Raw genomic sequence first — 24,650 nt, 5'->3', positions numbered from 1 at the left:
CCAGGTCGTTGCTGTGTCCCAGGATTCGTGCCAGGACGTGGCTGCAGTCCAGTAGTGCATTTGGCTATACACTTGCTCTTAATGAGCCTTGTTAGGAACACAGTGGCTCTAAGAATCAAAGCATCAATGTGTCCTGCCCAAGTGAAGAAAATTAGGCAGGCCGAAAACCTCTCTGTAAAGTGTGGCAGCCCTCCCTATTGGTCTGCTGCAGTGGACAGCAAAGTTTTCCTGGGAATTTGTCCAGCTCTTGGCAAAAGTGACGTATGGAAGCTTATAGCAACATCCACATAACTGGCAGTAATGGGTCATGGTTACTCATTGCAGAAAGAACTCGGTTGTAATGCTTTTGTGTCTGACAAGCTGGTCGGTAAGCCTTTCCAATGTAGTGTCATGCTGATGACCCATAGTGAGCAACAAGGACCAAAGGAGAAAATGCTGGCATTGCCACTATGCCCAATTACAAGGAAAATAAGGATCAAACTAAATCTGTCCACATTATAATAGCCATGTTTTGCAGTTCTCCGATAGACAATTGTAAAGATCGTGAAAATTCAGAGGCGAGAGAGAGAAGCGGCACTCCTCACGCAATTTCAGTAAAATGCTCTTTATTTTGGTCAAAGGATTGCAACAGAAATTAGCAACGCTGCTTTGCTTGAGTACCCGCTTCTTCTGGCTTACACAAACTAGTAAGTGGACTATTTGCCTAAAGGGAAACAGTGACCAGGTTTTTGACACATAATCTGATAAGAGCAGCATAATGTAGAGACAGAGACCCTGATCCCAGCGATGTTTCACTTACTGGCCTGCTTGTTGTAGTTTTTATACAATTGCTGTTTTATCAGCAGGAGATTATCACTAGAGGACCAGTAAACCTGCTGCCAGTTGAAGATGCGCAAATTCTGGCACTTAGCCTTGCTCTTCCCACCCACTTGCCCTGTAGCCATGGCAAGTGGGGTGACAGTTGGGGGGTTGATGTAACCTTTGTATTGTTAGGTGACATTAAGCCCCTAGGTTAGTAGTGGAGAGGTGTCAATAAGACGCCCCCATTACTAACCCCATAGACATATTGTATAAAAACACAAACACCCAGAATATGTTCCTTTAATTGAGTGACACAGACTCCTTTAATAAATCTTACTTACCGTAAACCAGATTTACTGCATCATCCATTCCACAGACGCCATTGTGTCCTGAAAAAGTTAAAATAACAAACAACCATATTCCTCACCTTTCCGCAGAGAAGATGATAATCCATTTGTCCCACAATAGGTCTAGTTCTGCTACATTTAGACGGCTGACTGCGTGGTTGCATGATGTGACCATGCAGCCTGTCATCCAGCAGAGACACTGAGCAGCGAGTGCTCAGTGTCTCACGGCGAACTCCTATTCCCTGTCTAACGGCACCACGAGTGTGAGAAACGTCACACGCTCGAGGTGCCCTCAGACCGGGAATAGGAGTTCGCCGTGAGACTCTGAGCACATGATGCTCAGTGTCTCTCCTGGAAGGCAGGCTGTATGGTCGCATCATGCAACCATGCAGTCAGCCGTCTAGATGTAGCAGAGTTACACCCGTCATGGGACAAATGGATTATCATCTTCTCTACGGAATGGTAGTAACTCTTTTGCAGGAAACAATGGCGCCTGAGGAATGGGCGATGCGGTAAGTATGGTTTTATTGAGATTTATTAAAGGAGTCTGTCATTTCCTTCAATTAAAGGACTTTATTCTGTGTGTGGGTGTTTTTATACAATATGTCTATATTCCATCAATTTACAAAGTTATTCAAGATACTGACATATCAGTAAATCACTATATAGTGCCTGCCCTTTAGAGGGGTTGTCAACTATTTTTATATTGATAGAGTAGGGAATCAATCTAATATTATGGGGTCTGGCACCAGTCACCTCCACCAATCAGGATGTAGCAGACAATCACTGCTCAATACTCCATTCGGTGGCTGCTGCTGGGTACTGCAGTTTAGCTTCTATTTAGAATAAATAATTAACATGCTTCGAACTACTGTATGTGGAACAATTACTTGTATAAAGTAAATATATAGAGTACAGTGATACTATGGGGTTTAATAGGTGCCATATGTGTCAGTAAATGGTCTTACACTGCAAATTTCTTCTAGGTCTAAAACTGAATTATACATAATGGAAAAAGAAGTCCTAGTTTATCACTCCTATTTATTCTATTAGAGATCATTTCCGTCTAAATGTAAAATTGATCACATGCTATTTTTTTGCAAAAAACAGTCATTAAATGTTCTCTTTTTATTAGTTTCTCAACCAATGTTAAAATTACCAAATATTAATATACCTTATCATTGTAACCTATGATATTCTGCTATCTCTTCTACAACACCGCTAAATAGAGAGAGGATATTGGTCATTATGATCTAATTTTGTCAGGGTAAATGTGTACCTGTGCATAAGCGCACTGGTAGAACGGACCAGTCTGTAATGTATTGTTGTGATTTTGACCATGGAGCTTTTACTATGCTTCGAATATCCCGGTAAATGGTGAGCCCCACAAAATGTAAGGTTTATCAGTGTTTTTAGTGGCCTTAATAATGAGGCTTTTATGGAGATGAGCCTGTAATGCGAGACCATCATCAACTTTATGGTCACAAAAGCATTTACAGTAAATTCAGCGTACGTGGCTACATATACATGTTTCATTGCAGAGAAAATAAACTTTGATGCTTTATTCAAAGGTCCCTATACTGCAAGTGCCCTGGTTTACCCGCCACCTAGTCGCACTGCACTGTCTGTCATGTTACCAATTACTACATCTAAATACCTCCTTTATTGGGTTTTGTGCAGAACAGATGTATTTTTACCGCTATATGATTAGAGAAAGAAATTATTATTGTATCAATAAAGGAATGCAGTAATAGAACTAGAAATACTCCTATTTACAATGCAGCATTTCACTGGATGTGAAAAGGTTACAAGTCATACCCATACGAAATAACATTTTGACCTAATACCATTTATGTTTCCATTGCCCCCCCCTCCCCCCACTTGACCCCTCCATGTTTATCAGGTTAAGCAGCTCACTGTCTATGGACTTTGTACATAGATAACCCTTTCTCAGCTCTTCTGTATTGCTAAATCTAAAAGCTCTGATTGTGTTATAACAGCTGCACCCAGTAATCTAAGTGATAGATTGTTGGAATCAGGGTCTCTCTCTTTGCCTACATCATGCTGCTCTCAAATGAGATAGTAACAACCTGCTGACAGATTCCATTTAATCCTGAGTGCTGGCATGAAGGTAAATATTCTGACAGGGTGCAAGTTATACACTGCAATATGAGGCCACACTCCGATGTCCGTGTTTCACATACTTGTTGTAATGATTTCACCCCTCAGTGGGTTTTAGGACGCAGTGATTGACAGCTCAATTCTGCAGCCTAGTGTAGGGGTGTGCTGAACTGTCTGTGTTTTGATTGACCGCTCGACCGTCCAATCTGAGACTGGGAGGCGCTGAGCTCTCGTCAGGTGCTCCCTGTTCCCTTTATTACTCAGCTAATTAACTAATCTAGCAGTCCCTGATCGCTGTCAGCCATAGCTTTAGCTACGTGTGGTTGTTTTATCTGTGCCTTGTGCTTTACTTGTTGATCTGTTGCTGCCTGACCTTGGAGCTCGTTCTGATTCTCCGTCTGTTTAAACCCTTAGCTCTGATCCACTATCCTCCTGGTATTTTGACCTTGGACCATTACCTGATTGCGCCTTTGTGTCTTTCCTCTGTTTGACGTACCCTCCTGTTTTTTTTCCTTGAGCTCCTTCTCTCTCCCAACTCACAGCTTGTCTGTGAGAAGTGACTCAGTGTAACACATGTTCTGTGTGTGATTTTTATGGCTAGAACACACAACCATTATAGTCGATGGTACTGGTCACATGTCCATGTTTTTGGCAATTCATGTGTTCATGCAAAAATCATGGAGTTGTGTCCTTTTTGCTAGCATCATGGATGAAAAGTGGTATTACAAGTCTTCGGGTCTGTGAAAGTCAGGGACAGCACAGGAATGGCGTCGGTTCTCAGTCTGTGTGGTGTCTGCGACATTGCATTGCTTAGGAAAAGCTTCACAGTTGACAAACCTAAGATCCACAACACTGACACTCTCTCCGTGTATTGTGAAAAATCACTGACTTCTGAATGAGGCCTTAGACAGCATCTGCAAACATGGCAGTATAGAAACATGACTGTATATAATTTATTGTTCGACTGCATCCTTTCACTGGAATATATTATTGCAATATCTGACGGTTATTATTATTATTATTATTAATATTATTTATATATCACCATTGATTCCATGGTGCTGCACATGAGAAGGGGTTACATACAAATTACAGATATCAGTTACAGTAAGCAAACTAACAATTACAGAATGATACAGAGGGGCGAGGACCCTGTCCTTGCGGACTTACATTCTACAGGATTATGGGGAAGGAGACAATAGGTTGAGAGTTGCAGGAGCTCCGGTGATGATGAGGAGGCAGCGGTGTCAGTGCAGGCTGTAGGCTTTCCTGAAGAGGTGGGTTTTCAGGTTCCATCTGAAGGATCCGAATGTGGTTGATAGTCGGACATGTTGGGGCACAGAATTCCAGAGGATGGGTGATATTCTGGAGAAGTCTTGGAGGCGGTTGTGTGAGGAGTGAATAAGTGTGGAGGAGAGAAGGAGGTCCTGGGAGGATCAAAGATTATGTGAGGGAAGATATCGGGAGATTAGTTCAGAGATATATGGAGGAGACAGGTTATGGATGGCTTTGTAGGTCAGTATTGGTAATTTGAACTGGATATGCTGAGGGAATGGGAGCCAGTGAAGAGATTTGCAGAGGGGGGAAGCGGAGGAGTAGCGAGGAGAGAGAGATGAATTAGTTGGGCAGCAGAGTTAAGGAAGGACTGGAGAGGTGCAAGGGTGCTAGCAGGAAGGCCACAGAAAAGGTTGTTGCAGTAGTCGAGGCGGGAGATGATGAGGGCATGCACAAGAATTTTAATAGATTGACGGTTGAGGAAAGGACGGATTCTGAAGATATTTTTTCAGCTGGAGGCGACAGGAGGTGGAAAAGCTTGGATGTGCGGTTTGAAGGACAGGGCAGAGTCAAGGGCTACTCCGAGGCAATGGACTTCCGGTACGGGGGAAAGTGTGATGTCATTAATTGTGATAGATAGATCAGGTAAGGAAGATCTATGAGATGGAGGAAAGATGATGAGTTCAGATTTGTGCACATTGAGTTTGAGGAAGCGAGAGGAGAAGAAGGAGGATATGGCTGATAGATACTCCGAGATTCTGGACAGCAGCGAGGTGATGGCTGGGCCAGAAAGGTAGATCTGAGTGTCATCAGCATAAATGTGGTACTGGAATCCATGGGATTTTATGAGTTGTCCCAAGCCAAGTGTATATATTGAGAAGAGTAAGGGTCCTAGAACAGAACCTTGGGGGACTCCAACAGAGAGAGGGTGGGATGAGGAGGTAGTGTGGGAGACGCTGAATGTGCAGTTGGAAAGGTATAAGGAGATCCAGGATAGGGCAAGGTCTTTGATGCCAAATGAGGAGAGGATCTGTAGTAAGAGGCAGTGGTCAACTGTGTCGAAAGCAGAGGACAGGTCTAGAAGGAGGAGTATATAGTATGGTCCGTTAGCTTTGGCTGTAAGTAGGTCGTTAGTAATTTTGGTCAGGACTGTCTCAGTTGAGTGGTGGGGGCGGAAACCACATTGTAGATTGTCAAAGAACAAGTTAGATGAGAGGTGGGAGGAAAGTTCAGAGTGGACGTGCTGCTCCAGGAGTTTGGAAGCGAATGGGAGCAGTGATATTGGGCAATAGCTGAACATAGCTGTTGGATCGAGGGTTGGCTTTTTAAGGATAGGCGTGATTGTGGCATGTTTGAAAGCAGAAGGGAAGGTGCCAGAAGTTAGTGATAGGTTGAAGAGGTGGGTTAGGGATGGGATAAGTGTGGTGTTGAGGTTGGGGAGGAGGTGGAATGGGGTTGAGCGCACAGGTGGTGAGGTGCGATTTGGAGAGGAGACAATTAAGCCCCCCTTCAGTGATGTTGGATAGGGAGGTTATGGGGTTTGGGCATTGGTCTGGTATACAAAGGGGTTGTGGTGGTTGGACAGTGAAGACTTGCCTTGTCTGGTCGATCTTATTTTTAAAGTGTGTGGCAAAGTCCTCAGCAGAGATGAGGGAGGTTGGAGGGGGCGGTGGGGGCGGAGGAGGGAGTAAAAGGTTTTGAATAACTGTTTGGGGTTGTAGGGTACGGAAGATACGAGGGTTGTGAAGTAGGCCTGTTTAGCAGAGGTGAGAGCTGATTTGAAGTTGGCTGTTGTGAGGTTTCTTTTGCCGAACATTAGAAGAGGAGAAAATGGTGCAAATATGGTACAACCCTGGTACTATGTGACTATAGCATAAGGGTCTGGTCATATCCCCCACAATGGAGCATGTAAATACAGCCACTAAACCTGTATTCTCTGTAATCCATGAGCATCACATGGCTGCATTGACCTCGAATTCTTACAAATGCTGCAGAAATGTCTGAGCTGTGATGTGGCGAGTGAATGTGTAGCACACGGCCTTGCCGAATATTGAGGAGGCTTTGTCTGATTTATTGGTAGGACACTCAGTGCTTGTGAAATCCTGTTCCCATGTGGTCACATCAGGTTAGTTATAGTTATGAGTTTCATGTGTACTTTAGCTCCCTCTACAGACACTAAGTGGTACTGCCATTAGCTGAACAATCCTCCGCTTTCTGTTTTCTTGGCTCCGGACTGCCACATTCTGCAATACTGCACAGTCAATAACAGGAATTTGCCTTGAGCTAACATTTTAATTGCATTTGACCAGTTTATTGTACACATAATGCACATTTCACAAGGCATATGCTGTGTCAGCAATCGGTGCAGAATTTGGACCGTAACGGTTCTCATGAACTGCCATGATACTCATTTATCTTCTGTTGCTTCTGGCGCCAACATATTCTGCAGGTCTGTACAAAATGTGCCATCACTTGCATCACAAGATATCAATCTTGTAATCTTCCTAAATTAATTTTTCATTTTTTTTCTACACAGCAGTTTAGAAAACAAATCTCTCACTGCTATCAGCAAGGTGCAGTGGATGGATATGTGATTTGTGAATGTATAATGGCGTATTGCTGTGCTCCATTCAAATGGAAATAAATAAAGCCTAAAAACATTGACACAAGCGTGCTTCAGTTTTTTTAGTCTCTCACCCCTTTACTACAATAGTTATTAAAGGGAACCTGTCACCAGGTTTTTGATACCCCATCTGAGTGCATCATGATGTAGGGGCAGAGACCCTGATTCCAGCGATGTGTCACTTACTGAGGTCCCTGATGCAAATTTGATTAAAAAAAACTCTCTGCTGCAGATCTAGCAACTCTCTCAATGCTGAGTTCTGTATAACCCCGCCCACTCCACGGATTGGCAGCTTTCAGTGTACACTGTGCATAGGCAGAAAGCTGGCCATCAGTGGTGGGGGCAGGGTTACATAGAGCTCATGAATATGAAAGACTAATTGGTAGCAGATTTTAGTGATATTCTCCTGCTGATAAGACAGTGATTTTATCAAAACTACAGCTAGCAGCCCAGTAAGTGACACATTGCAGGAATCAGGGTCTCTGTCTCTTCATTGTGCTGCTGTCAGATTAGTTGGCAAAAACCTGCTGATAGATTCTTCTTAAAGGGATGTGAATCGCAAACACAGTTGTGCTGAATGCATGTAATGGCGCGGTGTATTACGTCTGCCTGTGGTGTGGTTTTTATGAGATGTACACTTTATTACATATAATCTGAATGATTTGCGCAGTAATAGGGGGACCACTGTCAATCAGTGGTGGGCAGCGTAAGTGAATATTGAAGAGTCTTTACTTACAGCCTGATGCGAGCGCTGCCACAGTGTCAATTTACCAGGCAGACCAGCGCTGAAATCAGCATGTCACTACCGTATACCGCCCCTCATGAAGATGCTGACAGATTCCCAATGGAGGGTCATTAGGTTTGTCGCTGGATCAGTCATCATCAGTGTATTCAAGTATTTATGTGCCGACTTACAATTGAAATGCCAAGAAAGGCCTGCGGCCCCTTGTCAGCAGCAGATTGCCTGTTGGTTGATGGTTTCCACATGAAATAAAAAGGTTTCTTATCACTGTGCAAAAAAAAGTAAAAAAATATTTGGGGGGGAACATTTAATGATGTTCCGTCCTTAGGAGAGACTTGATCAGAGGGATCCAATGTCCCCTAGTGTTCATACAAGTGAGGCTAGGCTGCTGGACCGCGCACCGCCTCATGTACTGAGACATCCTTGTATTGATCATATCATAGATCACACATTGAAGACCTATTCTTAGGATCCAATCCATCAAGGACTATCCCTGGAAACCCCTTTTACACAAAATGATCTTGTGCCACGATGACTTGATGGATGAACGCTGTGTAGGAAGATCGATCTTGTGCAATGGTAGATTGTCCACCAATGGTCTTCTCTAACATTATCTTGATAGTATTAAGCAATCAACCTTCTTCTTGTTCCTTCTACTCTTCCAACCATAATGTCCTCCTCAGTGATTATGTAGTCAGTATCGATCAGAAGAACTGTACTGTAACCGATTACTTAGCTACAAAAGTGGCAAACATTGATCACCATCAATCTTACAATATAAATAATATATATTATTTATTTGGTTTGGTTTAGGACCATTGGCAAAGACATAGGTATTGAAGAGTCATGCTCATGGTGAACATGGCCCAACTTCATTTTATTCCAAAATCCCATTCCATTGTGTTCTGTAGCCTTCGTTATGCCCACGGCAGAATCACAATGACAAGAAATGCACGTATGAAGGATTCAATAGATTTAACAGTATATTGTAGATCTATTGTAAGTGGAGATGACAATATAAGCAGGTTTACATTAGTATCACCCGTCTCTCTAGATAGCGTCTTATCATAGAAATACATATACGATACATAAATAGATGTGATTTCTGTGTGGTGATCACATATTCATTGTCTCATATTATTGAGTTCTTTCTTTGTGTAATTGCAGATTGAGAGACCATCATTTTCATTACTCCTCCGCAATTGTGAATGGCAGCTGTGTTTTTATAGAGCGCTGATAAATGTATTTAAATACGCTGTTATATAGTTGATTTTCACCGGCACAATTTCTGAGTATAATTTGGTGTTTTGCATGGAGCCGTTTAGCTTCCTCCTGTACAGCCCCGTTCACACTTGCAGGATGCCTTTTCTTACGGATAAGTTTTTTGTATATGCCAGTGTTTATTAATAAGCTGTAACAATGTTCTTATACATTGTGGCAGGACATAGTGGTAAATTTGAGAGGTCCTAGTGGTGGCTATAAATATTAGCCTTAAGTGTATCAAAATAAACAATTTTAAATAAGATGATCGCTGAGCGCAATTTATCAATGAGAAACAACGTCACTGTCATGATCCGTTCCAGGGTTTAGTCCTGTCTGCTCTTTTTCTGGGCGGATCATGTCAAGGGTTAACTTTGCTCTGCCTCCTTCTGGGCTCAGGTTTGCTATTTAGCTCCCAGGCATCCTGCTGGTGGTGTCAGCTATAGTTCTGTTTTCGGTGTGTGAACCTTACTCTGGTAACTCTTGATTTGTCCTGCTGTGATCCCTGACTTGTCCCGTGTCTGTTTACTCCATCTGTCTGCCCTTTTCCCATCATTTCTCTGTTCATCTGCTTGATTCTCTGGTTCCTGACTTGGCTCGTATTCGGACTCGCTTCTGTTTTCTGAATTTGTCTTATCCGCTTCTGACCACTGCTGAACCTCCTGCCTTATTTTCTGACCACGTTTACTGCTTACCCTTTTTGAGTACTCCTGCCTCTGATTGTATTTTGACTCAGCTTGTCTGACCACTCTCTCGCCACTTGGTGGCGCTTGTGCTGCTGCTCTGTGGTGCTTCTCTGTGTACACAGTCTCCCTTCCCTCTCAAGCCCCCTCTGGTGGAGGTTGCATTATACTGCACTGCACCAGCATGACAGTCACCATCTGGAAAGAAATTATGTTTAGAACTTTCTACAAAAGATTTTTGCTCCTGATGTCATGGAACGTTTATAGCCGGTCTCACTAATAATGGCCAATTTGAACTATAATATGTATAGCTGCACCTGCATAACTATTATTCACTGTTTAACAGTTGTCCAACTACTGATGTTCACGGATTGACTGGCAGACACTAAACGACCACTGATCGGTGAACCTTTACTGATTGGCGGTTGTTTGATAGCCTGTTCAGAGGCAGACACCAGAAAGCAATATGCAATGAACAGTCTGTAATTGATCGCTCAGTGCACATAGGCTGCCACTGTTCTCAGCAGTGTGAGTCCTATTTATACAGGACAATGCACCATCAACAAAAATGTTTTTTTTGCGCTGCACTAAAAATCATTTCACCCAATCAACATTCAATGAGCATTCACGATAATCTTTCAATGTAAATGTAGCTTAAGGGTGCATGTACTCTGGCCGATATCGAGAAACGAGGTTTCCTAGAATAATATGCCTGTTTAAACTGGCTGCCAATCATTCTCCGCACCACTCAGTTATCGGTTATAACATATATATTACAAACTAAAAAAGAGGTCTATAGAAAAAAAGATTACCCATTCCTGCGTCAGTCCTCCAGTGACTTATAGGGAGCCTTTCAATCAAAACTGTTGGTATAAAATAATCACAAAGCCTTGACGGAGGATATAGCCCCTATAAATTGTACACCTTTAGGATTCTAATCATTACTTCCTTTCTCCAGAACCTGAGGTTGAAGCAAATATGCTAAATAGGGTGCTTGGTGTACCCGTGGTGTGACCAAGAGGCTCAGTGCACCCATGGTGTGGCCAAGAGGCTCAGTGCACCCATGGTGTGGCCAAGAGGCTCAGTGCACCCATGGTGTGGCCAAGACGCTCAGTGCACCCATGGTGTGGCCAAGAGGCTCACTGCACCAGTCCGCTCACTGCTTTTGCATGTCCCGCCTCCTTCATTGGTGATGGAAGGCACTGGCTTTCCTGATCTTTCACTACCTGCAATTCCAGTCCTGTCAGTCACTAGTGAGGGAGGCGAGACCTGCATACTGGTGGGCGGATCAGTGCACGGAGCCACTTAGACACACCAGGGGTGCACTGAACACCCTAATTAGCATACTTGTTTAAACTTCAGTATCTTCTGATTGGAGGCAGCACTGAGGACAATAAAGGTGTGATTTTCACAGGGGTTATTTCCCTACCAGCTATACTATCAGACTGCCAGTTGGGAATATAAATGATTTGCTTGTGGGCTGAAGCAGGCATTGGGTAATCTCTTTTTTGGGAGACTTCTTTTAGCTTGTAATAGATGTGTTAGAACAGATGACTGAATGGCTTGATGTGCACGGCTCTCTGAAGCATTGGTGCAGTTTCACGGCGAGGGTCACGCTATACACCTTGCTAACACTCACAAAGCATTTCTAACCCCCTGTGTCAGACAGACCCATAGTCCTCTATTGTAATAACGTTTCATTATGCTACTGTGCAAAATTAGCTTTTTACATTCTTATTATCTCGGTTAATTTTTTTTTTTTTTTATAATTATTTTGCCATGTTTCTCTTTTAAACATTTTGCCAATGATTGCTATGAAATATATTGTCTTCTTATGTGGCCTTCCTCTTTTAGCTTTTTATCTGTCTGTATTAGTTATTTGTCACGACTCCTTTCTACCCATCGGAATTGAGTCTAAACCACAATTGAAATGTCAGGTCCAATTGTGGTCTAATTTTTCCATTGATTTGGCTCTGTTGACTTGAACAGAAAATGGCAGGACTTTAATAAAAAGCGGACAAAAAATAATTTACTCTTACAGCTGTAGTGAAGTTTATGTCTATACTAAATCCACTCGGTTCTACTCCGCGCAAAAGAGTATTGAAATGCCTGTTACAAATGTGAACTGACGGCATACTTGTTAATGGAGCAAAATAGTATTCTATTGGTATACACTTTATTTTTTATTATTTCATGATCAGGGGAAAAAATCATCGGCCTGTTTGAAACTACTTTGTATTGAGAAGTGCATCCTAGCATTTTACCCAATGTATCTTCCATGTCCCCCTCTTTGTATCTATTAAGAGAAAGCAGAGATGAAATGCACTTCTCCTTCCATTAGCTTCAGATTGGCTGCCAGTGAGTCCATTCAGTCTGTTAGAGTTAATATTTCATCTTTCAGTGGAGAGCTTCTGTCTTCATTGTGGTCTGTTAAGAAGAGTTCTTATCTATTTGTCAGCGACATGTTGATGAACGTAGGACAGACTGTCGTCTCTTTGCTTCTCCATTTTAGAGTTTTGTTTCATATCTTGTATTATTTCTTCAGAAGTTCTATACATTTATAGTCTACTAGATGGTGGCCCGATTCTAACGCATCGGGTGTTCTAGAATATGTATGTAGTTTATTTATGAAGATTTAAGAATAATGCAATGAATACGCAGGATTTTCCAGGTAAAATATACACAGTACAGACCAAAAGTTTGGACACACCTTCTCATTTAAAGATTTTTCTGTATTTTCATGACTATGAAAATAGTAAATTCACACTGAAGGCATCAAAACTATGAATTAACACATGTGGAATTATATACTTAACAAAAAAGTGTGAAACAACTGAAATTATCTACTATATAATTGTCTAAGGGTCACTTCCGTCTGTCTGTCTGTCCTTCGGTCACGGTTATTCATTCGCTGATTGGTCTCGGCAGCTGCCTGTCATGGCTGCCGCGACCAATCAGCGACGGCCACCGTCCGATTAGTCCCTCCCCTACTCCCCTGCACTCACTGCCCGGCGCCCGCTCCATAATCCCCTCCACTCACCGCTCACACAGGGTTAATGGCAGCGGTAACGGCCCGCGGTGTAACGCACTCCGTTACCGCTGCTGTTAACCCTTTGTGTCCCCAACTATTTACTATTGATGCTGCCTATGCAGCATCAATAGTAAAAATATGTCATGTTAAAAATAATAAAAAAAACAAAAAACCTGCTATACTCACCATCCGCCGCCTTTCCCGCTCCTCGCCACGCTCCCGGGACCGCTCCATTGCAAGCGGCAGCTTCCGGTCCCAGGGCTGGTGTGCGACAAGGACCTGCCGTGACGTCACGGTCATGTGACCGCGACGTCATCATAGGTCCTGCTCACACCAGCCCTGGGATCGGAAGCTGATGCTTGCAATGGAGCGATCCCGGAAACGTCCCGAGGAGCTGGAAAGGCGGCGGATGGTGAGTATAGCAGGACTTCAACGGGCCTTCGGAAGGTGAGTATATGTTTATTTTTTTTTAAGTATCTATACTACATGGCTCTGTGCTGGGCAATATACTACGTGGCTGGGCAATATACCACGGGGCTCTGCTATATAATATGTGGCTGGCCAATATACTACGTGACTGGGCATTATACCGTACTACGTGGCTCTGCTATATACTATGTGGCTGGGCAATATACTACGTCACTGGGCAATATACTACGTAGCTGGGCAACATACTACGTGACTGGGCAACATACTACGTGGCTGGGCAATATACTACGTGACTGGGCAATATACTTCGTGGCTGGGCAATATACTACGTAACTGGGTAATATACTACGTGACTGGGCAATATACTACGTGACTGGGCAATATACTACGTGACTGGGCAATATACTACGTGGCTGGGCAATATACTACGTGGCTGGGCAATATACTACGTGACTGGGCAATATACTACGTGGCTGGGCAATATACTACGTGACTGGGCAATATACTACGTCGCTGGGCAATATACTACGTGGACATGCATATTCTAGAATACCCGATGCGTTACAATCGGGCCACCATCTAGTGTCTTATATTCTAGGTTCTTCAAAGTAGCCACCTTTTGCTTTGATGACTGCTTTGCACACTCTTGGCATTCTCTTTATGAGCTTCAAGAGGTAGTCACCGGAAATGGTCTTTCAACATTCTTGAAGGAGTTCCCAGTGATGCTTAGCACTTGTTGGCCCTTTTAGCCTTCACTCTGTGGTCCAGCTCATCCCAAACCATCTCGATTGGGTTCAGGTCTGGTAACTGTGGAGGCCAGGTCATCTGGCGTAGCACCCCATCACTCTCCTTCTTTGTCAAATAGCCCTTACACAGCCTGGAGGTGTGTTTGGGGTCATTGTCCTGTTGAAAAATAAATGATGGTCCAACTAAATGCAAACTGGATGGAATAGCATGCCACTGCAAGATGCTGTGGTAGCCATGCTGGTTCAGTATGCCTTCAATTTTGAATAAATCCACAACAGTGTATCCAGCAAAGCACCCCCACACCATCACACCTCCTCCTCCATTCTTCACGGTGGGAACCAGGCATGTAGAGTCCTTCCATTCACTTTTTCTGCATCGCACAAAGACACGGTCGGATCCAAAGATCTCAAATTTGGACTCATCAGACCAAATCACAGATTTCCACTGGTCTAATGTCCATTCCTTGTGTTCTTTAGCCCAAACAAGTCTCTTCTGCTTGTTGCCTGTCCTTAGCAGTGGTTTCTTAGCAGCTATTTTACCATGAAGGCTTGCTGCACAAAGTCTCCTCTTAACAATTGTTGTAGAGATGTGTCTGCTGCTAGAACTCTGTGTGGCATTGACCTGGTCTCTAATCTGAGCTGCTGTTAGAAGCTTAAAAGCAGAGGTGACTCTTGGTCTTCCTTTCCTGCGGCGGTCCTCATGTGAACCAGTTTCTTTGTAGCACTTGATGGTTTTTGCAACTCCACTTGGGGACACTTTCAAAGTTTGCCCAATTTTTCGGACTGACTGACCTTCATTTCTTAAAGTAATGATGGCCACTCGTTTTTCTTTACTTAGCTGCTTTTTCTTGCCATAATACAAATAAATTCTAACAGTCTATTCAGTAGGACTATCCGCTGTGTATCCACCAGACTTCTGCACAACACTACTGATGGTCCAAACCCCATTTATAAGGCAAGAAATCCCACTTATTAAACCTGACAGGACACACCTGTGAAGTGAAAACCATCCCCGGTGACTACCTCTTGAAGCTCATCAAGAGAATGCCAAGAGTTTGCAAAGCAGTCATCAAAGCAAAAGGTGGCTACTTTGAAGAACCTAGATTATAAGACATATTTTCAGTTTCACTTTTTTTTGTTAAGTATAGAATTCCACATGTGGTAATTCATAGTTTTGATGCCTTCAGTGTGAATGTACAATTTTCATAGTCATGAAAATACAGAAAAATCTTCAAATGAGAAGGTGTGTCCAAACTTTTAATCTGTGCTGTACATTATCAGTGAAGCGGTGTTTAAATCCCTTGCCAATATTACTGATTGGTCGCGGACTGGCGCTACCAATCAGCGCAGCGGGGTTTAAATTCCGAGTCAATATCGCTGATTGGTTGTGGCCGGCCGGGCGCAACAAATCAGCGAAGTGTGGTTCAAATCCCTTGCCAATTCGTGGCTGGACTGCACCAATATCGCTGATTGGACGCGGCCGGTCGGGCGCTACCAATCAGCGAAGCGGGGTTTAAATTCCGAGCCAATAACGCTGATTGGTCGTGGCCGGCCGGGCACAACAAATCAGTGAAGCGGTGTTTAAATCCCGAGCCAATATCAATTATTGGTTGCAGCCGGCTGGACGTGACCAATCAGCGCAGCGGGCTTTAAATCCTTAAATCCCGAGCCAATATCGCAGATTGGTCGCGCCCAGCCGGCCGCGACCAATCAGCGAAGCGTGGTTCAAATGCCGCTCCAATTCGCGGCCGGACTGTGCCTGTCGCTGATTGGTTGCAGGCAGCTGGCGACACCAATCAGTGATGTGGGATTTCCGTTACAGGCAAACAGACAGAATTAGATGATTATATAGTATATCGCAGTGAAATCATTTTTTCAAACTTTTAGAAAAGTGGACTCTAAACTATACCTGTAAAGTAAAATAGCAAAGCCCAATAGTACTCATCCTGGTCTTCTCCAGCGCTAGCTCCTGCAGATGCTCCAGTTTCTGTGTTTTGGCTGTAGAGACAGCCTCACGCCGACAGCTGACATCACCGCTGCAACCGATCACTGATCTCAACAGCTCTGTCAATGTAGACAGGCCTAGCTGCTGAGTTTATGGGGTCCAGTGGTGGAGGGTGAGTTCTATCTGGGTTTGTCCTTTCATATTACAGAATCGTTTGGTTCCACTTTTCTGAAAGTGAACGATCCCTTTTAAGCTGTAATGTATTCATCATTGCGAGGTGGTTATTTCTTATTATCTTGGAGCTCAACGTGGGGTTTTAAAATGTTACAATTTTGAACAAGTTTGTTCTCTTTGAATCAATCACTAATAATACGCCTGGTCTAGCTGCACTTAAATGACAACTCTTAGAAAGGGCATCTTGTGTATGTATCTGTAGCTCTTCCAAACCAGTGGTCCACGTTTAGGCTTGTGATTGTTCATAACCTCTTCAGAATCTTTTCAGGATGAAAGTACAGAAGTTTCTATAGAGTTGTTCCTCCATTACTGGTTATAGATTATGCTGTGTTTGTAATTTGCTAAATGTCCGTTCCTTTGTGTGAAATCTCAAGTAGCACATAGACATGTTTTTGCTCTAACTTTCTCCAAAGTTTGCATAAAGCAAGAGTACATGAAGAAACTTTGTATTGTATTTTATCAGTGAAATCAGTTTCTTTCCCCACTTATCAGGACACTTCTTTCCCTCCCTGGTGCCTCTTGAACTTCTCTACAGTGAAAGATAAGGTCAAGTTTGTCTTGCTTAGATGATATGTACTACAAGTGTCATGTGACAGCCCATTGTCCTCTATGGAGAAGGGAGGAGAGGAGGAGTGAGCAGCAGGGAAGGGAAGGACACAGGCAGAATGAGCATTGTGCAGAGCTCTGTAGCAAGTGTTTTACCTCCCGTCAGAGCTTGATTCAGAGTAAGATCTCAGCTCGGCTGTATAATGTCCTCCATGTTGCTGCAGCTTGTCCATGTGAGCTACAAAGTGAATGATGAGCAGACGTTCCCCTCTCTGTGCTGTGTACAGGAGAGATTACTGCACTTCGTCTCCTCCACCAGCAAAGAGTGGATTGCAAATTACAGATTGATCATGGAGAGGAGAAAACTGGTGAGGATGCAGGATAGAAGTCACATGATGGCCAGAAATGGTTTTATTCCTCAAGTACTCACACAGGACATGTTATTCTGAATAATAACTTGAAAGCATAGTTACCTTGGTCTTCATGAAGCAAATTCAATACAATGCCGCTACGTGCTAAGACAATGCTTCATAGCCTGCAATTCCCATAATAATCGCATTTAGACACACAGAGCACAGACCTCGTTTAACTGAATATTGCAAAAACTTTGTTTTTTTTATAAAATCTGGTAATCTTGCCTCACACATCTGATATGAAAGAAAGTAAAGGTTGTTAGAGCATGATCTGAGTGGATGAATTCTCTGTACTAGCGTCCAGGTCAGTGGTAACTGGCAGCTAGACGGCAGGCCAACGAATCTCTTACTTTCCGGTGTCCTGGGTGCACACAGATGACGTCGCATCAGCCCCGGCGAATCAAAAGCTCCGTCCTCAGTAGAAGGTAAGAGATTTAGGCTCCGTCCTCAGTAGAAGGTAAGAGATTTGTGAGCGTTCCATCTAGCTGCCAGATACCACTCACCTGGATGCTGGACTGGAGTTGCATCAATCGATCTACTCATCTCTCCTGGTAATGAATTTAAATTGGCCATCTATTGTAATTTTCCTTACAAAACGTATAAATTAAAAATCCATAATAGATTGCTGACTTACGCCTCCCACAGACACAGTCCCTGAATTATTATAAACCTCAAAATGGCATTATCATGCTGTAAAATATGAGTAAGTGATGTGTCAATGAATAGCTAGGAAGGTTTGCTATTCTCAAGCCTGGGAGAAACATGTCCTCCCATATGTGGGTGGTTATGGTTCCACTGAAAAGTTTATTTAGATATATCTGGTTAATATTGAAACCTGATATGTGCCCTGACATAGTATGTTTTGGATCTATACTGATTTTTCCACTTTGCATCAGCACTGAATCATAACAGTCTGGCTGCTAGGAATTCTTTGCTTGAAGTACTAGTCCGGCGGTTCCATCGGTAAAATATTAGCAATGTACGTTCCATGTGTGTAGTAGAGTAATCACTGGTCCTGTTCTTCTCCTCTCCTGGGTTTTCTGGCCGCAGTTATGTCCAGCCTGTTGTCTCCAGTACAGTGTTTGCTGTATGGACCGGAAGTCACTCCTCAATATGAGTCTGAGGGTCAGACCGAGGTTCTCATAGACTTACATTGAGAGAGGAAGTAATAGTCGGAGAAGTCAGAGCTGTGGTCATACGGAGCAGAGCTGGAAATGGCAGAAGACAGTGACCACTAGGTAAATGAGTGCACACAGTGGACATACATTACAGAGAACTGTTGGTGAAAACAAAACGCTGGAATTTGAAGTTAACAACCACAATATTTTCAGTTTGTTAACTTCAAGTCAACCAAAGGAAAAAATTCAGGAAAGATATAGGTTAGCTTAGCGAGATGAAAATTCATTCTACATCTCTTATTGCCTCTTTCTTTCTAAATATTCTAAGTGAGGACCTTTGTAGCTGATTGACAGAGGGAAGGTTTAAAGTACTGTAAGTGACCATAAAAGAGCTTATTCTCCTTTTGTGTCTGCTTACTTATCAAGCATATTCCAGCTAGGCTATCAATATTTTAGTGTAATAAAAGGGTTCTTCTTTCATAAAATGGTTTATTTTTAAATGAGTTTACATGTGCACTGGAAAGCAAAGAAGCAGAGCTCAGCCTGGATATTAAAATCTCTTTATTGTTTCCTAGGTGTCCTTTATCATTACATTCCCTGTCGGATAACGTCAGACAGTCTATAGAAGATGATGACGGTGAATACAAAATTCCATCCTCTCACCCCATTTCTTCAAGACCATTGCCTCTCCATTGTCATAGTATAAAACCCTTTTCCAGGTAAGAACTTCAGTTTTACATTTTTTTTTATTACTTTAAGGTTGGTGTATGAGGACAGCATAATTAAAGTACTAGAATTACATTTACCGTATATTGAAACCTATTACCGGTATTTTCTTCTAAATCTTTTTTGTTTCTTTCTGTGTATGATTATGGTGGCAGCCATGTTGCCTAAACTGCAAATTTTTAGAGATTTACTTTACAGCAGCTATTCATACAGACATAAAAAGTAGAAAACCTGAGTCCTATTCCCATCTTTAATTGCCTATTTCTAACTATTTCTGACAAGTTCCAACTCTTCTATTTTTCTGCACTTCAACTTCAGCTCCGACTCTTATAAATGGCCACAAATTAGTGATAACCAATTTACTGTAGGAAAATGTTCTAACCAGGGAGTTCTAGTGGTGCCTGATGTTCACTGCTTTTTAGATAAGGATCTTAGGTTAATAGAATATAAAATAGATTTATATTAACATTACTAAGTCATGGAGATTACTACTGACAACCAGCAACATGAATGCTCCAGGCTCATTGATGCACATGGAAAGCAAAAATTAGCCATCTGGTCTGATCCCACAGAGGAGATAATATGGATAAAGTCACAACAAGAAGTTTATGATGGTTTGCTCTGTATAGGGCTACATTGCTGCACACCAGTCAGATTGCTCTTGCTCACCTCTGTTCATATTGGCTGGTCAGTTTTAGCATTTTGTGAACATGATAAATGAAAACAAGCCCAAAACAATTGGGGAATTGCACTTTTTTTTTGCAACTTCAACGTACTTGGAATTTTTTTCCCTGTTTTCCAGTACACCATACGGTAAAAATCAAGAGTGTCATTTAAAAGTACAACTCGTCATATTGACGGAAAAATAAAAAAAGCTATGGTTCTTGGAAGAAAGGGAGGAAAAAAATAAAAACTGGAAATCGCTCAGAAGCGAAGGGGTTAACCCCTTTCTGACATCCGACATATTATCCCGTCCATGTGGCCTGGGCCCGTATGACCATGGACGGAATAGTACGTCACACGCGATCAGCTGCGCTCACGGGGGGATCACGGCCGATCGTGTCCGGGTGTCAACTGATTCTCACAGCTGACATCCAGCACCAAGTGCCAGGAGCAGTCACAGACCTCTCCCTGCGTTTTAACCCCCGGAATACTGCAATCAAACAAGATTACAGCGTTCTGGTGGCATAGAGAAGCATCACGCAGGGAGGGGGCTCTCTGTGTGCTTCCCTCAGAGCTTCAGTACAACGCAGTGTGATCTGAGGTTCTTCCTGCCTGCAGACCCCCGGATACAAGATAGCCGCGGGGTCCTTCCTGGTCCTGCAGGGAGGTGGCTTGTCAGTGCAAGCTGAGCGCAGGACCTGAGAAGCCTCCTTCACTGCCTGTCAGATCACTGATCTGACACAGTGCTGTGCAAAGTGTCAGATCAGCGATCTGAAATTATACGATGATGTCCCATCCTGGGACAATGTAAAAAAGAAAAAAAATATTAGCATGTGTAAAAAAATTTTTTTTTTTAAACTCCTAAATAAAAAAAAATATTGTTCCAATAAATACATTTCTTTTTGTAAATTAAAAAAACAATAAAAGTACAGATATTTAGTACCGCCGCATCCGTAACGGCCCGACCTATAAAACTGTCCCGCTAGTTAACCCCTTCAGTGAACACAGTCAAAAATAAAAAATAAAAAAAGAGGCAAAAAACAATGCTTTATCATACCGCCGAACAAAAAGTGGAATAACACGCAATAAAAAAGCTGGATATAAAAAAACATGGTAACGCTGAAAACGTCATTGAGCCGCCATACAGCATCATCAGCAAAAACATAAAAGTTATAGCCCTCAGAATAAAGCGAGGCAAAAATAATTATTTTTCATATAAAATAGTTTTTATTGGATAAAAGCGCCAAAACATAAAAAAAATGATATAATTGAGGTATCGCTGTAATCGTACTGACCGAAGAATAAAACTGCTTTATCAGTTTTACCACACGCGGAACGGTATAAACGTCCCCCCAAAAGAAATTCATGAATTTCTGGTTTCTGTTCATTCTGCCTCCCAAAAATCGTAATAAAAAGCGATCAAAAAATGGCATGTGGCCGAAAATGGTACCAATGAAAACGTCAACTCGTCCTGCAAAAAACAAGACCGCACATCAGGGGTGTCAAACTGCATTCCTCGAGGGCCTCAAACCATGTGTGTTTTCAAGATTTCCTAAGCATTGCACAAGATGCTGGAATCATTCTCTGCAGGTGATTAAATTATCACCTGTGCAATGCAAGGAAATCCTGAAAACATGACCTGTTTGCAGCCCTCGAGGAATGCAGTTTGACACCCCTGCCGCACATGACTCGGTGGGCAAAAATATGGGAAAATTATAGCTCTCAAAATGTAGTGATGCAAAAAAATGTTTGCGATAAAAAGCGTCTCTTAGCGTGTGACAACTGCAAAACCTAAAAATGCGCTATAAAAACCACTATAAATAGTAAATCAAACCCCCGTTTATCACCTCCTTAGTTAGGTAAAAGAGATAAAATTAAAAAAAGTACCGTATTTATTTCCATTTTACCATTAGGGTTGGGGCTAATGTTAGGGTTGGGGCTAATGTTAGGGTTGGGGCTAAAGTTAGGGTTAGAATTGTGGCTAAAGTTAGGGTTGGGATTAGGTTTGGAGTTAGGGTTAGAGTTGGGATTAGGGTTAGGGGTGTGATAGAGTTAGGTTTGTGGTTAGTTATGGTTAGGGCTGGGATTAGGGTTAGGGGTGTGTTGGGGTTAGGGTTGGAGTTAGAATTGGGGAATTTCCACTGTATAAGCACATCAGGGGCTCTCCAAACGCGACATGGTATCTGATCTCAATTCCAGCCAATTCTGCGTTGAAAAAGTCTCCTTCCCTTCCGAGCTCTCCCGTGCACCCAAACAGTGATTTACTCCCACATATGGGGTATCAGTGTACACGGGACAAATTGGACAACAACTTTTGGGGTTCAATTTCTCCCTTTATCCTTGTGAAAATAGAAAATTGGTTGTAAAAATATCATTTTTGCGAAACAAGTGTGATTTTTTTTTTTTTTTTTTTTACGGCTCTGTTATAAACTTCTGTGAAGCACTTGGGGGTTCAAAGTGCTCACCACACATCTAGATAAGTTCCTTGGGGAGTCTAGTTTCCAAAATGGTGTCACTTGTGGGGGATTCCCACTGGTTAGGCACATCAGGGGCTCTCCAAACACAGGGTAACGGCGTACTCAGGACAAATTGTACAACAACTTTTGGGGTCCAATTTCTCCTATTACCCTTGGTACAATTTAAAAAATTTAATCTGAAGTGAAGTACATTTTTTGTGAAAAAAAGTTAAATGTTCGTTTTTTTTTAAATATTCCAAAAATTCCTGTGAAGCACCTGAAGGGTTAATACACTTCTTGAATATGGGTTTGAGCACCTTGAGGGGTGCAGTTTTTAGAATGGTGTCACTTTTTGCTATTTTTTATCATATAGACCCCTCAAAGTGACTTCAAATGTGATGTGGTCCCTAAAAAAAATGGTGTTGTAAAAATGAGAAAGCACTGGTCAACTTTTAACCCTTCTAACTCGCTAACAAAAAAAATTTGGTTCCACAATTGTGCTGATGTAAAGTAGACATGTGGGAAATGTTACTTAAGTATTTTGTGTGACATGTCTCTGTGGTTTAAGGGCATGAAAATTAAAGTTGAAAATTGCACATTTTTTAAAATTTTTGCCAAATTTCAGGGTATTTTTCACAAATAAATGCAAGTCATATCAAAGAAATGTTACCACTATCATGAAGTACAATATGTCACGAGAAAACGATGTCAGAGTCACCAATATCCGTTGAAGCGTTCCAGAGTTATAACCACATAAAGGGACAGTGGTCAGAATTGTAAAAATTGGCCCGGTCATTAACGTGCAAACCACCCTTGGGGGTTAAGGAGTTAAATTATGCAATTTACCATGTGATATAAATAATCAGAAAACTTTATTCTCCAAGTTAGTGTGATTACAGTGGTACAATGTTAATATATTTTATGTTTTGTTACTTTTGCTTGCTAAAAATTCTTTTTTGAAAAGAAGAAATTTTTTTTTACATTGCCATATTTTGAAAACTGTAATTTATTTTTATATTTTTTTTTGCCGACAAAGCTGCATCAGGGCTTGTTTTTCCTGGATGAATTGAACTTTTTATTGGAACCAATTTGGGATTCATAATATTTCTTTCTTGCAAATTTTTGGAAAGGCAAAAATATGAGATCATAGTAATTCAAAATATTGACATGATGCTTATTTTATTTTTTTTACATATTTTGATGAACTTTTTAGTTTATCCCACTTTGTGACTCAAATATTTTACACACCTATATTGCTGATCTAATAAAGGTATCAAACCTGTCTGTTTTACACTGACAAAGGAGCTGTTATGGTGGCCTGTCATAAGCAGAGTATATCTGGTAGACTTCAAGGCCTTTACTTGTCTTCAGGTTGCCACTGTAAGCATCGGCACCCAGCAATCGCATTGCGTGGGTGTCATTGAGGGGAAAGATCGAGCCCCCTCCCCTATTAACCATCTAGATGCTGCTGTAGCTAGAGACACAGGCACAATTGGTGCCAACACCTTTCATGGGTATTATCATTAGATTAAAGTTACCGTCACATTTAGCGACGCTGCAGCGATCTAGACAACGATGCCGATCGCTGCAGCGTCGCTGTGTGGTCGCTGGAGAGCTTTCACACAGACAGCTCTCCAGCGACCAACGATGCCGAGGTCCCCGGGTAACCATGGTAAACATCGGGTTACTAAGCGCAGGGCCGTGCTTAGTAACCCGATGTCTACCCTGGTTACCAGTGTAAATGTAAAAAAAAAAACAAACACTACATACTTACATTCCGGTGTCTGTCGCGTCCCCCGGCGTTCTGCTTCCCTGCACTGTGTAAGGCCGGTTTCACACGTCAGTGGCTCCGGTACGTACGAGTTTCCTCACGTACCGGAGCCACTGACACACGTAGACACATTAAAATCAATGCATCTGTTCAGATGTCATTGATTTTTTGCAGACCGTGTCTCCGTGTGCCAAACACGGAGACATGTCAGTGTTCGTGGGAGCACACGTATTACACGGACCCATTAAAGTCAATGGGTCCGTGTAAAACACGTACCGCACACGGACATTGTCCGTGTGCAGTCCGTGTGCTGTGCAGGAGACAGCGCTACATTAAGCGCTGTCCCCCCCACTGGTGCTGAAGCCGCAATTCATATCTTCCCTGCAGCAGCGTTTGCTGTAGAGAAGATATGAATAATTGTGTTTAAAATAAAGATCTATGTGCCCCCCGCCCTCCCACCCCCTGTGCGCCCCCCCCGCTGTTCTGAAAATACTCACCCGGCTCCCTCGCTGGCTGGCGCTGCTTCCTGTCCTGGCCGCACCTTCTACTGTATCAGCGGTCACGTGGTGCCGCTGATTGCAGTCATGAATATGCGGCTCCACCTCCCATAGGGGTGGAGCCGCATATTCATTACTGTAAATGAGCGGCCCCACGTGACCGCATACAGGAGAAGATGCGGCCAGAACTGTAAGCAGCACCGGCGAGGGAGCGAGCCGGGTG

At 42.6% G+C, this 24,650-nt stretch overlaps 1 protein-coding gene across 1 annotated transcript in view; it reads left to right on the top strand.

The window, feature by feature from the left end:
* Positions 1 to 24,650, top strand: part of CBLB (Cbl proto-oncogene B) — a 242,320-nt gene that overhangs the window by 182,308 nt on the left and 35,362 nt on the right. The window contains exon 13 of the mRNA XM_069757756.1: positions 18,890 to 19,033. Coding sequence (XP_069613857.1) covers positions 18,890 to 19,033 — 144 coding nt within the window. The remainder of the gene's footprint in view (positions 1 to 18,889; positions 19,034 to 24,650) is intronic.

This window comes from Ranitomeya imitator, chromosome 3 (genome assembly GCF_032444005.1).
Source record: "Ranitomeya imitator isolate aRanImi1 chromosome 3, aRanImi1.pri, whole genome shotgun sequence".
In the NCBI taxonomy this organism is placed as follows: Eukaryota; Metazoa; Chordata; class Amphibia; order Anura; family Dendrobatidae; genus Ranitomeya; species Ranitomeya imitator.
This window is presented reverse-complemented; position numbering and strand designations above follow the sequence as displayed.